General features: G+C 39.5%; 1 protein-coding gene across 2 annotated transcripts in view; it reads left to right on the forward strand.

The window, feature by feature from the left end:
- Nucleotides 1-15,278, forward strand: part of CHCHD3 (coiled-coil-helix-coiled-coil-helix domain containing 3) — a 155,012-nt gene extending 139,734 nt beyond the window's left edge. Inside the window, exons 7-8 of one of the 2 annotated variants that reach the window (XM_049813741.1) lie at nucleotides 9,127-9,262; nucleotides 14,525-15,278. In XM_049813741.1, the coding sequence (XP_049669698.1) occupies nucleotides 9,127-9,262; nucleotides 14,525-14,551 (163 nt within the window). In that variant the 3' untranslated portion in view covers nucleotides 14,552-15,278. The remainder of the gene's footprint in view (nucleotides 1-9,126; nucleotides 9,263-14,524) is intronic. The other variant, XM_049813742.1, reaches the window with a different exon arrangement.
- The last annotated feature ends 447 nt before the right edge of the window (nucleotides 15,279-15,725 follow it).

The following is a 15,725-nucleotide window of genomic DNA, read 5'->3' on the forward strand; positions in this document are numbered from 1 at the left end:
ATGCTAAAAGGGATATTGAGGGCATTATGTTTTAATATATCTATAACACATTGTACAAGTACATTAAAACTAAGATACATTATAGCAAGGTCCAGTACCCACCTATTATCACCATGTTCACAGAGCGATTATTACTCTTTGTGTGTCTTGGCTAACACATTATTGTTGTTGCAGCCCGGCCGATTATATTTTATGAAAAGGGTGGCTTGCTACAGCCCAGTGCAAGACCTGGGGAAGTGCACGTAGCCTTTGTAGCTTATCAGAGTGAATCCAAGCCTTTTTTGTTAAATAACTTCATGCCCAAATGAAAAATTGGCATTTATTCTACTATCTCTTAAGATTGCAACCTTCAGTTCCCTCAAGTAATCACCACCCACGGGAGCAGGGATGCTTGAAGTGTTTAACTGTTGATTGCTTTCTCTGTATGCTACTTCTACTCATAATATCTCTTATTTTTGTGATCAGTAACAGGCTTTGGGGCCTTTTATGGTTGAAGGAAATAGTTAAACATATATTGCTCTAGAGAGTAATATTTGGATAATAATGTGCCACGAGTTAGTGTCTTGTGGTGCTTCGCATTGAGTGCGGTAGTTGACCTTTGCTATAGATGAGAAATGTGTCTCCTTATTAGAACACATTATATAGCACCTATATCAAGGGGAAGCTGTTTTTGTCGTGTAGTAGTGTAAGGTGCTGTGAAGATTTTATTACCGTGATTTTGGGATGATCATGTTACTCATGTGTTTACAAAGCCTGAAGTGTGTTGTATAGCTCTTGGGAAATAAGTGGCAGTAATAAATCTATAACATGGTATGCTGTTGTGTATTTGGTTTATGCTGCTCATTTGGGCTTTTGGTCTTTGTTTAGGTCTCTCTATATTCTTTCTGTGTGTGTGTGCGCTTTACACAGTGATATAACATTACTGTGGAAAATTTAATGTATGGACTGGAATAAAATTAAAATGGATAAAATATCCATTGAAGTGGATAAATATTTTTTTGCCACCTTCATACAGAAGAAGGTTTCAAACTGTTGCAAAATTAATTTTTCCTTTAAAAATGAAAAATATTATATTGTATTTTTACACAGTATGTAATGCTAGTTAATACACCCAAGTAGTCCTGGAACAGCAATGGTTCCAAACCACTGGCATCAGGCACTTCTATGGGAAATGTCAGCCAAAGCATCAATTAAAGTTCCCAAAGACTTAGATCTACCTTCCCATGAGCTCTAGCTAGATCTGAAGACAACGGCGATTCCCTTGCTGCAGCCTAAACCTCCGTAGTGCCAAAAAGCCCCCCAAAAGTCCTAATAGTCAGAATGGCACCACCTGGTGTTGTTTGCTCTGCTGATCTTTGACTTGTCTGCTCATAAACAGCTGAGCGAGTGGAATCTTGCCAGTCTTCATTAAATAATTTTTGGGGCGGAGTAATGAGACAGAGCTCAAGTGATGCCACATGCAAACTCTAAAAATAATTTGTGATCTGAATTTACATTATGAGGCTTGAAATGCAAGCGTTGATATGCTGATCACGTATGCATGAAAGTGGAGGGGTTTGCTCCATTCCGACTGAGCAGCTTTGACTCTTGTGGTGGGGTTGGTTTGGGTTTTGTTCTGTGGAACGGTTGGACGGACTTATGTATGTCCGACATGATCGCTCTTCCTCTCTTACCTCGCCAAAGATAGGAACCGGTTTTGATCAGTGCAAGAACAAGAAGTCCTTTTTATGGTATATATAGCATATAGGTACACTACATGGATACAATACACTCCATGTAGATAAAACTGCTCCCTCCTTCCAGAGTTTCTTCTGAGTAAAGATTGTAGTTACTATGCTATCTTTTCGACACTGTAAAGGCATGCATGCCCCTGGTAGAAGGGTAAAATTTGTATCATTGTCATCCATGTGATTGTTTATTTTAGTATCCTGGTATTCAATAAAAACTGTGCCTAAAAAAAATGTGCATCCTAAATTTGGCTAATTCCAACATGTGGTTCCCTTTGCAGCTGCAAGGACCAGCTGTGTGTAAGGTACATTTGTATAATAATATGTTGGTGTACTTTGTATTTTAAGGGGGGTTTTGTTCTTTTTTTCAGGGAGGGGAATTTTATAAACAAATAGTGGTTTGGGATAATAGAAGTCAATTCATATCAATTTAAATAAAAGTATTCAATCTAATTTTGTCTGTCAGGCAGGATGGGAGTCTTGTTTTCTTTCATTTGACGACTTGCTTGTCAAGCTATTTGGAGTATAAGCAGTCACAGCGGGTCAGATCAGAGGTCCCCCGAGCTTGTTGGGCAGTGGCTAGGAGTGAGTATTTAAGGAACACTGTAAAAATAGGGGAATTACACAGTGATACCATTTTACCTTCAAACAAGTAGTGGATTGGGTCTTTCCTGAGCCAAACATTGTATTTTTGCTTATAATCTCTTGACGGACTTCTCTTATGTTACTGGATAATTATCTTTTGAACCCAAATGTGCTTATGCTAACCCCAGTATCCTCTAGCACCAATTACCAGCTTTTCATTATGTGCTGTTTGGAAAAGGCTTGAATTATTTTTTTGTTGTAGATCTACTGCTAGAAAACCTCACTGGCTGCCTCTCTTTCGTATGCCATTGATAATTTCACAGATCCATCTCATGTTCACTTGCAATTGTCTTTCTCTAGGCTGAAGAGATCTAGTCCTAATGTAATGTCCTAAGAGTCTGAAGACTTACCTTGGCAACTAGTTCATCGATCTAATTAGGATTTACAACTGGGAAATCTTTTCTGATCCTCATCCTGATTTCTTCCTGTTGTAAGTCCCAGCCCAACAAGGGGTTTAAGAATGTGCATAACTTGGCACATGCAAATGCAGAATTACTCACTTCTTGAAGTTCTGCTCGTATTTATGTGCTTTGCCAGATTTGAGATCGTAAATTCTCTCTGTTAATCTTAGAGATGCTCTTTCCTCCCTGTATGCCTATAAAATAACGTGTTGTGCTACAAGGAATGGTTTCCACTTTGCTATGCTAAAAGCTGAACCGGTATCCTACCAACCTACCAGGTGTTTTATCAGGTGGGAAACATTCACTAGGTTAAAAAAAAACCCAAAAAACAAAAAACAAACAGCATCTATAAAGGTTAATAGTACTATCTGCCAGTCTTCATTGTTAAACCAGGTTTTTGTCAACGTACTGAACTTGACTTAGTACTCTCTAGGCATAATTAAACGTCTGTCTTCAAGCAGTGTGCGTGTGTGAATATGCTGGAGTGTATCTTTCCTCCTTTTCTCATCTCTGTCCCTAAATTTCAAAGGTCAGAATGTTTGAAATAGGTTTTTATTTGCTTTTAAGAAGTCTGGTGAGAGATGAAATAAATGAGAGGGGATGACAAACATTTGCCTATGTTTTTGTCAGTGCTGGGATTTTAGGTGAAAGAATCTAAGAATAACATGGGCAGTATTAACACCGGACTTGATCACCAACTAGTAGCACAAAAGATACATACATCAGCAGGTGGAGTAAGTTGCATCTGACTTCTGCATAAGTCACTTATTTAGTATTACTACACACATTTAGCATTCTCAGTTGTAGAGCAGAATCAGCTGAGATTCTCTTCCACCATTTCATCAGATTCGTTAGGCAAATTCTTTCTTTTACACTTTTTAGAAAAGTCACACTATGTAGTCAAGTGTAAATAAAAGCAAGAATCAACTCGGCAGTACTTGATCTTTTGCTGGCAGCACTTCCCACACGGTAATTTTGAGGGCTCTGTGTGGGCACAGTTTGATTATGGACTGCTTCATAACTTCAGTTGTAGATATTCAGAAATCAGATCTGTGGTTTTACTTCCAAATGATTTTTAGAAGAACATAAGCATTTGGTTTGTGCTTTACATGTTTCATAATGCACTTTCAAGTCATCACCTACTTAATGTGCGAAGACAATTTTTAAAACTAATTTAATATAAAGAGTAAATTAATTTAAAACTAAAAATAATGGTGCAGCAGTAAGGACCTTCATTACCATATGCCCTTTTGTCTTTTTTCGCCTGTTATCTGTTTTGCAACTATTTTCTATACTATAAACAAGTCCTGCAAATTCACTCAGCAGAGATGCTGTTGGAAGTGGCTCTTTTTGGATGAAGTAATCTTAGAAAAAGAATAACCCCCTCACCACCACCTTTTTGTGTCGTGATGGAAAATACTACCGTCTTGCTGCTCTTTCTCTCTAGGTCTTCTCAGCTAGGCTTACATTTTGCTCTTGATGACTCTATGCAAAATATCTCAAACATGGCCTTTCTTGTCCATCTGCTCAGCTAAATCCATCACAATTCCGGCTCCCAGTTACTGCAACATTTTTTGTATTATTTTTGCTTGCCCCCTGGCCATGAGAAGTGAAATCTTACCCTGATGATGTCTATTGACAGCAGTGCTGCTGATCATGTCCTACCCCGTGTTCACATCATCTCCTTTCATCCTGCCACTGGCTTCCCCTTCAGTTGGACGCCCAAGTCCAACGTCTTCCAGATGCACAAGTCGCACATCTTCGCTTTTGAAGCCCTATATGTCCCGTTTCTGCTTCCCTGCTATTGCCAATTCCCTATATACTTTCTGAACCACTCACGATGCCACCTTCCATCCCTCACTCATCCAGTTTTCAAACAAGTGTCGTGTTTCTTGGAAGGAATTTCTGCTAGACGTAGACAACGTTAATTGATTAACTTCCCATAAATCCCTCTAAAAATTCCATCAGTTGCTCATAAAACACTTTAAAACAATTAGGCTGTTGGTATACTTAGCGAGCTGCCTATCGCAAGAGTCCAGATTGCCTCAGTTTCCTTTTGTTTCACCATCAAGTTGTTGTTTCTTATCTTTATGTGCATTATAAGCATGTTGAGAAAAGAAACATCCTCCTTTTTTTTTTTTCTTTTTTTTTTTTCTTTGCATGCTACCTAGCCCAGTTGGGGTCTGGTCACAGCGTGGCTCCTCTCCTGCATCAGTAGGAGTAAATAAAACAGGTCAGGACACGTCTCCAGCGCCCTGCTGTGCTGGTCTGTTGGGTCTAATTGGTAGCACATTTGTTTATAGGTTTTGTTTTGGAGCTAAGACTTCCCTGGACAACACGGGGCATGGCTGGGGGGACAGCACGTGCTGGAGACCATCCCTAGTTTGCAGTTTGGATTTGGATGTGCTGAGCTGCTTGTTTGGAGGGGAAGGCAAGATTTTACACTTAAGAGATGCAGGTTGTGCTGTATCGTGGTGCTTGGCCTCGGACCCAGAGGATCATCTCTAGTCTGTTTTATTTAGTAGTACGGAGGTAGCCTTGGATGCCAAGGGTTACACAAATAAAAACAGATACTTTTGATAGGTGTCAGCATTTTAATGAGGAATAAAATTAAGCCCTGGATACTTCTGGCCATCTAATGGCACTATTTTTTGTAATGCGTGCTGGTTTTCTGTTGCTATTTTTTTCCCCATATTTTATGACAATTGCCTGAAGTCCTGATCTGGTGGGATTATGCCAGATACCTGCACAGTTGGAGACTCATCAGCAATTCAGATTCCTTCAGTCAGAATGTCAGTTTTATCACAAAACTTGTAAAGCTTACTGTGGTGATTTCAAATTTCCTCTTTAGTAGACATTTTGTTTGAATGCCACGAAGGGGTTCCTTTCTCGACACCCCCAGGAGTACAGGAAGATATGCTCTTTGAGAGAGGCTAGATGAGTACAAAGTTACCTTCATTAAATTTTCTCTTCATGCTTTAGCATAGAAGATTCCTTTTTAAAACTGTCTCTCATTTTCTTTTGTGTCTTCATCCTATTACCTTTATGAGATCGCGGTGCGTCAGCTTGATGGAAAAGGTGGGTGCGCGTCTCCCTCAGAGGTTTATTCCAGCACATCGAAATACTCTGCTAGCAGGTGAGGTGCTTGAGGAGCAGCTGGGAAAGCGAAAGCAGATCAAGTAATTGTAAACTTAATAAAAACACATCGTTACTAGCGTGCCATGTGGCGCACGGTGCAGATCAGACTGCTGTTCATATTGACTTTTGCGAAGAAAGGCATTTTAGATTTCATGTGTGTTGATTCTGTAAAGCAGTTATTGAGTTGCACTGAATGGAGGTGGAGATCTGTCAGCGTTCCCTGGCAGTCCTGGCTCACTACTACGGTGTGTGGTTTTCCTTCAGTTTAGTTGTGAAATTCCTAAGTGATTAAATAAACAAATAAATAAGATGGTAGGACGCTTTCCCTGCCACATGTCCCAAAATACAGATCTCTCTCACAGGACATGGGATCGTTCAGGGAAAGGACCTCCTGCTCGAAGCAGGGTCAGCTCTGGGACCAGACCAGGTTGCTTTATCCAGTCAGGTGTTTAAAATCTCCACGTTTTCAATACAGATTCCACGTAATTACTGGTTTTGCACTCTTTACCTTTTCCTACAAGCTTTGTCTTCAGTCAAGCCTTATAGACCCTTAAATGCTTCTGTAAAATGACCCATATTGATAGGAACTTTAGAGAAGTTCTCTGTGAGGGACGTAATTCATTTCCCTTTTGAGGAATTTCCTTGCTGTTGGCTGTTTCTGGCCATCCATCTGAGAGTCCTGTCCTCCATCACCACACAAACAGAAATCAATCGCAAACCCTTTGGTGGGGTTACCATAATGCACGATGCATCCTTCTTTCCTGAAGGGGAGATCCTGCAGCATGTGGTTTATGGCCATCTAATGTTAGACAGTAATCTCATTTAGTGTTTTCCCAAAAGTGCAAATGGTGCATTAGGGCAGCGTAACAAGCACAGCAGATCAATTCGGAGACAGTGCTTTCCTTCAACAGATTAATCCAAGAAAATGGACTTTGTTGACTTGAAGGAAGTGGCCCTGTTACTATTGACCTGCATCAGGTCTGCAGTGCCTGGAAGGACAGGCAATGGGCTGAGAGGACATTTTGAAAAATCACCAGTGAAAAAGTCATAGTATGAAAACAAGTAACTGGGGGAGAGGAGACAATGTGTCTTACAGGGCTCTGATACAGTTGGCAATGTAAAGAGTCCATTGAAGCATTCAAATAAGGGATAATACGTGGACTTTGAACGGTCACTACTGGCATGGCTCAGGGAAAAAAGCAATCAGAAAAGCTCCTGGATGTGGGTTAGAGTACCCCTGTTGAAATGGCTGTAAATACATTTACAGAACTTATGTAGCAAGTGTACAGCAGCCCATTTCCTTCACTTTTCACCTTTATATAAGCAGTCACTTTAAAATCACTTGTGAATAAAGGCACAGCTAGGTTTACTGAGTGTATTTTTTGTTAACTCGTGGTCTATTGTATTGGTTTATCAATCCAGACCAGGGTTTCAGGCATTTAAAATGAGCTCTGGTTTAGTTGGACCTAAATCATCGCCGCTGTGAGTCTTAGGTCTACAAAGAGCGTACGTGGTGCTTCCTCTTGTACTCCATCCCAACACAGACCTTGCCATAATCAGTCGGTGTGCAGCAGTTTATGGTCATACATTTTGATGCCTGACACGCTTTTGAAGTGCTTGCTGATATCAGCAGAGGGGGGATTAAGGGAAAATCCTCATCCGTAAGAGTCTACAGAAGTTTGAACTTTCAGATCATAAAGTGTGTAAGCACCTGGGACTGCATTTAAATTCTGTTTTAGGCATTTCACAGATGCATGGTAATGAATGAAAAGAGTAAGAGGGATGTTTTATATAGGTACATACTGTAAAATCAAGGTGACTTAACATTCGGGGTTTTGGTATTACATCTTGAGTGATTGCCAAGAAGTCAATTCCCCTCAGGAACGGCATTGTGCTTTGCGTTTCACTTTCTGACTGTAGTAAAACAGAGATCTGCCTTGGCCAATGAGCAAAATAAGAAGGAACAGAATATTCATCTGCGGATACTGCGGCTGACAAGTCTCAGGTTTTTTACAACCTTATTGAACTAAAAATAACGTGGGCTGGAATGGATGTTAGAGCAGTTGCTGTCAGGCTTTCCTGGTAGGGTGAATGGGAAGATGTGATAAGTATACAGTTCACACACATAAAGCAAATGGTTGTTTTCAAGGCGTATGAACTGTAAATGGTTTTCTAAATTTTCATGTGGTTTTTTCCTACCGTTGAAATATTTTATCTTTGGTGTGAAAGGAGTTTAACTGTGATTTGATGGTTTCTTATGGAAATGAGTACCTTAAAAAATATTTGTAAAGTAAATGTCCAGTTAGCTTAAAATTTCAACGGACATTTCATCTCTGAAACATTTTGCCAACCCTCCTACTTTTGAAATAGTTAAGTATTGTATTCCTATTCTACTTCTGTCACACTGTCAGTGTGGATAACATTTTATAAATTAATGCAAATGCCAAGATTTTTGTCCAAAAGAGTTTGGATTTTACAGGACAGACTAAAGAAGCTTCCCTTCCTTTGGCTTCCGTTGAAGGCAAAAAGTGTATTGCATCAGCCAAAAAGATGGCAAGAGTAATGAATCCATACAGTAAAGAAAATAGAAAAAAATCCTAAATAACTTGCACATCTGGCATCGGGATTAGAATTGAGGTGATGGGAAGGAGGATGCGCCAAAAATAGAGGCTATCATCAGATCAGCAAAAGTAGGTTGTGTAATTTGCTGATGGTAGCAGGGTTTTTATATTCTCGAGGTCAGCCCAATGGGTGATTTCACTTTTATGCAGGAGCAATATTTAATGAGTAGCAAGACTATATAGTCATAGGGCTATACAGCGATGAAGCTTTCCTGTGGTTCTGTGACTGGTTTTCTAATGTAGGTGAGGTCAGCTGTGCTTCGTCATTGCTGGGATCTTCAGTTGAAGATGTGTGCTCACATGAAGTTGGATGTTAAATTTTCTCTGCCAGCTGGAACCTGAGTACTGGATCAGGAGGACACTTGTGGTCCTAATAGCCAAACTTCTGCAGCTCATGTTGATGTTTGCATCTGATGTTACCACTTTATAACCCAACTAGGTCTAGAAACAGCCTTTCTTTATAACTTTAAAATGTTTTCCTTCACTTCTATTATTTAGTTTACTTCTTTAAAAAAAATAATTTAAAAAAAGTTTTGCATCTTTCCTGAAATCTTTTTGAAAAGGAAACCAAAAAGTTCTTTTCTCTTTCCCTAGGCGATATGAGTCTCATCCAATCTGCGCTGATCTGCAGGATAAAATTCTACAGTGTTATCGGCAACATGCTCAGGAGACCCTCAGCTGCTCTGCCCTGGCTAGCCAGTACCTGCGTTGTGTTAATCATGCCAAACAGGTGAGTTAGAAATATTGCTACCAAAATAACAATGGAATGAAGAAGAGAGGAAGATTATCGGATTATCCAATTAGTCCTTCTTACATGCTAAAGCAGTACAGTTCCCAATATGTATGTTCTCACAGGCTCTGTGGAGTCCACTTGCAATTTATTTAAATGCCAGGGTTTCCATCTCTTCCCTTGGGGATCTGTTGTTTAGTGTAGTAGCTGTCACTGTCAGCAGATGTTTCCTGGTATCTGCAGTTTTAGCAGTAAAACAAGGGGATTAAACTACGTGGTACTATTTGTCATAAATATGATAAATGAATGGATGTCTCAAACTAGATTGCTCACCAGTTGGAAGTCTTGATTTCTTTTATGTTAGATACTTGGAGAGTCTAATGCTGCCCTTTACCTGGTCTTGTCCTCCTCTCGTCCAGTTTTCTAGGGTATGGGTTGTTACTGTAGATTAAAACCTTTATGCTTTATTAGTGCAGCATAAGGGAAAATGACAGTAATATGTACAGCTTTCAGTTAGAAGAAGCTAAAATTTCTAAATATTATTCTTTTTCATCAGCTAACGTCTTTCAAATACAGAGATGCATATATTGACCCCAGTTGTGTTCTTAAAGAAGCCAGTTGGAAATGTGTTTGTAGACCACGTATGTAGTATATGTAAAAAGTGCTTAAATAAGTCTGTTGATCTTTATTTTTGCTAAAATCTATGAGTTAGTATTTGAACATGTGAAAACGCATGCTCTAATGTGTTAGCAGAGACCTGACAAGCACGTCTAGTATTTGATAACGATAATTATTTTCACTCAAGTTAATTCTGCCTGTATAGAACAGTAGTATAGAAAAGACTTTGACTGTGATCATTCTCAGTGACCTTTTTGCTGTTACACTGGTGCAGTCCTGCTCTGGTATTACTGAAGATCTTGCTGGAGTTAACACTGCTCATGGTCTAGTGCCGTGTAAGACGTGGTAGGAGGCAATGGTTGCGTGGCAGCTAAAGGTGTTCCTCAACCTTTGTGCGGTGCTGTTATTGTTAATTCTTTATTTATACAGCTAGCGTGCTCTTTTTTGCACAGGCAGACTGGATTGGCAGTGCTGGAAGACAACTGCAGCTAACAGCTGTAGCGTGGCTGTTCTCTGAGCGCTGCAGGGTGAGGACAATTTGGCTGTCCGGGCAGCTCTATGATATTAAACATGATATTAAACTCTATGATATTAAACATTGTCATCAGCAGTGAAAACTTTAAAGAGGACCCATGTGATGAGAAATAAAAGTCAGTGAGATCGCCCTGTCCCTTTCAGAATCACCTCCTTTGATGCCTCCTCTGTCGATATGTCCTCCTGCCCACTTGTTAATGCACCGAGCGCCTGAGCTCCTTCATTTCCTTAAAAACTCTACAGCCGGCCAGATCTCCCTGCTCATGAAATTTTTTTCCTGATGTCCTAGCCTGAGGCTTTCTTTCATAAAGCTACTGACACTTTATTAATTTTGGGAAGATGGTTGAGAAATGCTCAGACACCCGAGCGTGAGAAGTGCAACCAGCTTTGTCCAGGTGCCTTCCTTGGGCTGTGGCTCCAGCTAGGAAATTTTGCTCATCCTCTTCTTTCCTAAGTTGTACAGTTCCCCATGATCTTTTGAACTGGATTTTTTTTTCTTTAAATTGAATTGCAATTTTTTTTCATTAATTCCTATTATAACAAACAATAATTAGTGTCTATAATTATTTTTTCTAAGTTTTCCTTCGGTGTGATTTTTGTGTTCCAAAATCCATGCTGAAGGTACTGGGCCATGAGTGGGTTAGAGACGTTTTAGAAAAAAGGCCAGTGAGTAATACTAGGTTGTGATGTAGTGGACTAGATTTTCACTGTGGCTTGCATCATCCGGAACACTAATTTACTGTTTTTATAATCTTGTATTACTTTTTAAAGTAACTAAAAATTTTAGATAAATTACTTATACATGTTTAAGCTATAACTAAAGTTTGTATCTGATAGGAATTTATTCAGAAGACTATGATGAGGATGAATTAATTCATGTTCAGAAGGTGCAGGAAAAGGAAATTGCATAAATATGAGCATAAAGTTTAAACACCCTTTTAAACACCTTTTTTGTTGAAGATCTTCAACCAAGCCTGTCAAGTAGTTAAAAGTGTTTCCTAAATGTTTCTTATTCCCTTTCACACATGCCTCAAGATGAGAATTCAGAGGTTTCTCTCTTATGATAACAGAGAAAGAGAAGCCTTTTATGATGGAAATACTTGCAAGCAGAAAAAAATTGTTTTTCATGATGAACATCAGTCCTCTATAGCTCATCCTCCATGTGTTGCAGCTGTAATTGTAATTATTTTTACTCGCTGATTGCCCAGAAGTCCAGACAACAGTTACTTTGAAATAATTGCTAAATGCCGTTATAAAATACTTCAAAATTACCTACTATGTGTGCTTGGTTGGGAGACAGAATAGTGGGATAAATAGCAGATTCAGAAATGAAAAAGTTAACTGACACTGGCTACAAGAAACAAACAAAGAAGAAAATTTGCTAGAGGGAATAGACCAAGATATTGAAAACCAAATAAGTTAACTAATCCGATTTCCTGGCGGTGAGTCTGGGCACTTGTGCTCAGGCTGAGCACACTCTGTGCTTTTCATAAATTGAATTTATTGACTCCTCTTTCTTTCCTATCTTGCTTATAATTATCTCACCCTCTCTTCTGTATGCTCCTTATTTCTCATCCTGTCTGTAATCTCATGTCTCTATCTGTCCTTTTCTCCCCTTGTTAAAAAAGCCCAGAGAGCTGTTAATTCAGAGGAGTTTGACACACTGTTGTATCTTCACTTTACATCTTTTCCCAAAGTCATGAGAAGCTAGTGAGATAAATTAAACTCTATTATTGATGTTTGCATTTTATTATAATAGTAACGGAGAGAAAAACTTACTTAATGGAGCCATTAAGGGGAAGATACTGGGATTGTCTGTGGGATGTATTTGTGCTCCTGCTGCTGAAGTAACTCCAGCCAGGCCAGTCGCTGCACTAATACGGACCGTCCAGTGGCATTTTAATCACTTATGCTAGTCTGCTGTCCACTGATATGGACAAGGTGGCTGTTAAAATACCCTTTTTTTTCCTTTTTTTTTTTTTTTTTTTTTTTTTTTTTTTCTTTCTCCTGGGCTACAGGGAGTCCTAATTCCTATATGGAAACACAACTAGACTATAGCTTAATGAAGTCTGTGCAAGAGTTTCCTATTAGGCCATTGAATTTCAGAGGGATGCAAGTCTCTGCAGGCAGGTGAGATTTGAAAGTACTTCAAAGAATGATACCAACAGCTGCTGGTGTCTGACAGCCTGGCTACAAAATGTTATCCTTCAGCCTCTTCAGCCTTGTAACCATTATTTTAATTTGTAGGATAGAGTGGTCCTTAATCATGCATCCTAGTCAGAACAAAACCATTATTTTAGCTTCATCCTCCAGTATTTTTACTAGATACCATCTTCCAATCTAATAGAAAAATATGTAAAATTAGTGTAGCTGGAAACACTGAACTGAAATGCAATAAAAAGGCATTGTCTTTTATGGCCAGCATTTAACCCTACCTTGATCGAAGGAAGTTTGTTATGGAAGAGTCAGACCAGGTTCCCTTCACACCTACTTTGGTGTAATGAAAAAAAACCAGAAGAAAAAGATTTAAATACATGAAGTAAATTCATAGGTGATGTTAAATGGCAAGAGTCAGTAAAGAACATTAGAAAAAAAAAAAAAAAACAAACGTAGACAAAACCAAAGCAAGCCGTGGAACACTCCCATTTGTCTGAAGATGAAATTTTGTGGGCAGAAATATGAGTGTGATGAACAAATACCTGTGATTTTTTTCCTTAGGACACTAAATAAAAGTAACACAATTTTTCAGATCTTTTGGGAATTTCCTACGGTAACTTATGCCGTGTTAAATTTACGTAAAGTTAATATTCAGCCCAGCGATGGCTTCGAGCAAGTTTCTGTAATACCACTGCAAAAAGTCTTCCAGGTAAAGTAGCCTTCATCAGTTTTACAGAAATCTCCGTTGGGGATGCTGTCAAACTGAGATTGCAGATTTTGTTAACTAATACAAGTTTCCCTTATTTTTGTCTGTAATAGCACCTAGGGAGCATAAAACCAACTCTTTTTATTTTGTCAGCGTGTACTTCTCTACCACGGATTCTGGAGACAGTGTGCCCTGTCTGGCTGGATACTGCTGCTCAAGTACTTGATTCAGCTGTCTGTGGGTCTCCTGTAAGATTTCAAGGTTTACATTTGGGCTTGCTCCTGACATAAGCCCTAAAAATTATCAAATCCCTTCCTACCATTTCTTACAAGGAGACTCATAATTACTGTCTTCCCCATTTTATGGATTTTTTAGGCAAGAACAATAGATTGCCTTGGTCAACATCATAGTCCTCCAGTGAACGTAGATGGCCTCCAGCATGCTTTTACTGCCTAGCCTGTCAGTGTCCTATTAAATCCCACTTTCTGTTCTCCTTACTGATCGAGACGAGTAGTATCCATACATGTGCTCGTTTCTGCAGACCCTTTATTTCTAGATCATGGCAGTAGGAGGTTCTTAGTAGGGCCCTACATACTGTCCTCGCAAGTCTGCATTTTCATGGTAGAGGCCAGGACCTCTCTGAAGAGTCAAGACCTTGATGGAAGAGCTCTCTGGTGAGGCAGGAGGAATAACTCTTAGACTACTTGACAGATCTATACTTTTAGCTCTTGGTGGCCTGACTGTGCACAGGAGGTGATTAATGAAGCGCAAGGTCAGTGCAACGTGTTCAGACTGTCGAGATTTTGATTATGACTCAGAACACAGGAAGGAGGTAGGTAGGGGAGATACTTAGTGTAGTATGACTTCAGGATATATTTCCTCGAGAATGTAATTGTTGGGAACGGGATTTATCTTATTGTAAGGTCAGACATTTTAATTTCCTTAATAGCCGTAGCACTAGAGCCATGATAGCATTAGGATGGATGAAAAGGAATCATTACTGCAACTCTCCAGGCCTCCAAATGGGTGGCTTGTTGAGTCCTCAAATAGCTTCGTTCTGCTTCTGTGACTTGTCTCTGTGGTGATGTGTATGTTGACAATGTTACTTTTTCTATATTTTTCTTTAAAAAATTGCAAATCCTAGGAAGGACTTGTAGACAAACTTCAGGGAGTCTCTGGAATAACTTTGGGTTACTGAAATAAGTGTTTCTCCCTTTCTCTTTCCCTCCCCCTGACCATTTTCTTAGCAGAGCATGCTTGGGAGAGGAGGATAAAGGCATTGTCCAAATCAAGCACAAGACCATCAACTCTAATTTCAGCAGAAGAGCATTTTTTCCCAAGGATGATATGACAGCCCATTTACAAGAATGATATGACAGCCCATTTACAGGGCAGACCAATAAAGAGAAGAACTGGAAGAGCCATTTCAAGAGCAGCAGCCATCACGGCTCAATCAGTGTGACCATTTGAAAAGCCAAGACCTGTATCTTATTACATCAGAAATCATACATCCGAAGATACTGTTCAGTCGTAGTAAAATCCACTTATTGGTGATTGAAGGAAGGAAAAGAAAAGAACTTTTCACTGACCTTAGAAAGGGGAAATATCCTTCAAATGCTGCTATTTCAGTGTAGAATCTCCTCAAAAACTTCTCACTGTCAAAGGCATGGGTATGTAACACTTGGTGTGCCGGGACGTGGTGGTACTTTCTGAACAAGTCAGCTGCTGCTCCATACTGTCCAGCCTGTGTTGTTGCTCATATTAAGGTTTTACTTACAATGTATAATGACATAAATCGTGCTTTAACTTATTTCACAAATTATGCAACTTAATGAAGTCTCTCTCCAGGCCTTCTGCAGGAATGATGTTGATGATCCAACACTTAAGATGTAACATGGCCTTTGTTTACGTGAAATGGTTCTGTTGTGCTCCTCACTCCTATCAAGTACTGACGAATATGCCTCGCTCTGTACCAACAATAAATATATTTTATGCACAAGATTGATGTTTCAGTCTGTCTCTCTCTCTACTTCTTAGAGGCGGATGGTGTTCCCTCTGCTGTGTCAATCATGTTTTTCCAGCAGATGTTATTGCTGAAGCTTTAAAGCATAGACTTCTATGCATAACCAACCTTGGTTTCGGGAACGGTACTCACATATAACTGTTTTCCATCACCACAACCTAGAAGGATCCCACGTGATAGTGTGCTGTGATTCATGCACCACCAGACTTTCCTTTCTTGGCAAGTGCTTGTGAATGAAAGGGCATGCAGTGCCCAAAACTGCAAAGCATCTTTATACAAGTACCCTGTTTCATTTAATTGTTTTTGTTCAGGTAACGACTGCTGCATTCATCTTACTAAGCAATCTTTGAAAATATTTTTTACCCAGTAGTAATAGTAACAGTGTCAAATGAGCAATGCGTCTAGAGCCTTCTGCTATTTATTTA

This window comes from Accipiter gentilis, chromosome 11 (genome assembly GCF_929443795.1).
Source record: "Accipiter gentilis chromosome 11, bAccGen1.1, whole genome shotgun sequence".
Taxonomy (NCBI): Eukaryota; Metazoa; Chordata; class Aves; order Accipitriformes; family Accipitridae; genus Astur; species Astur gentilis.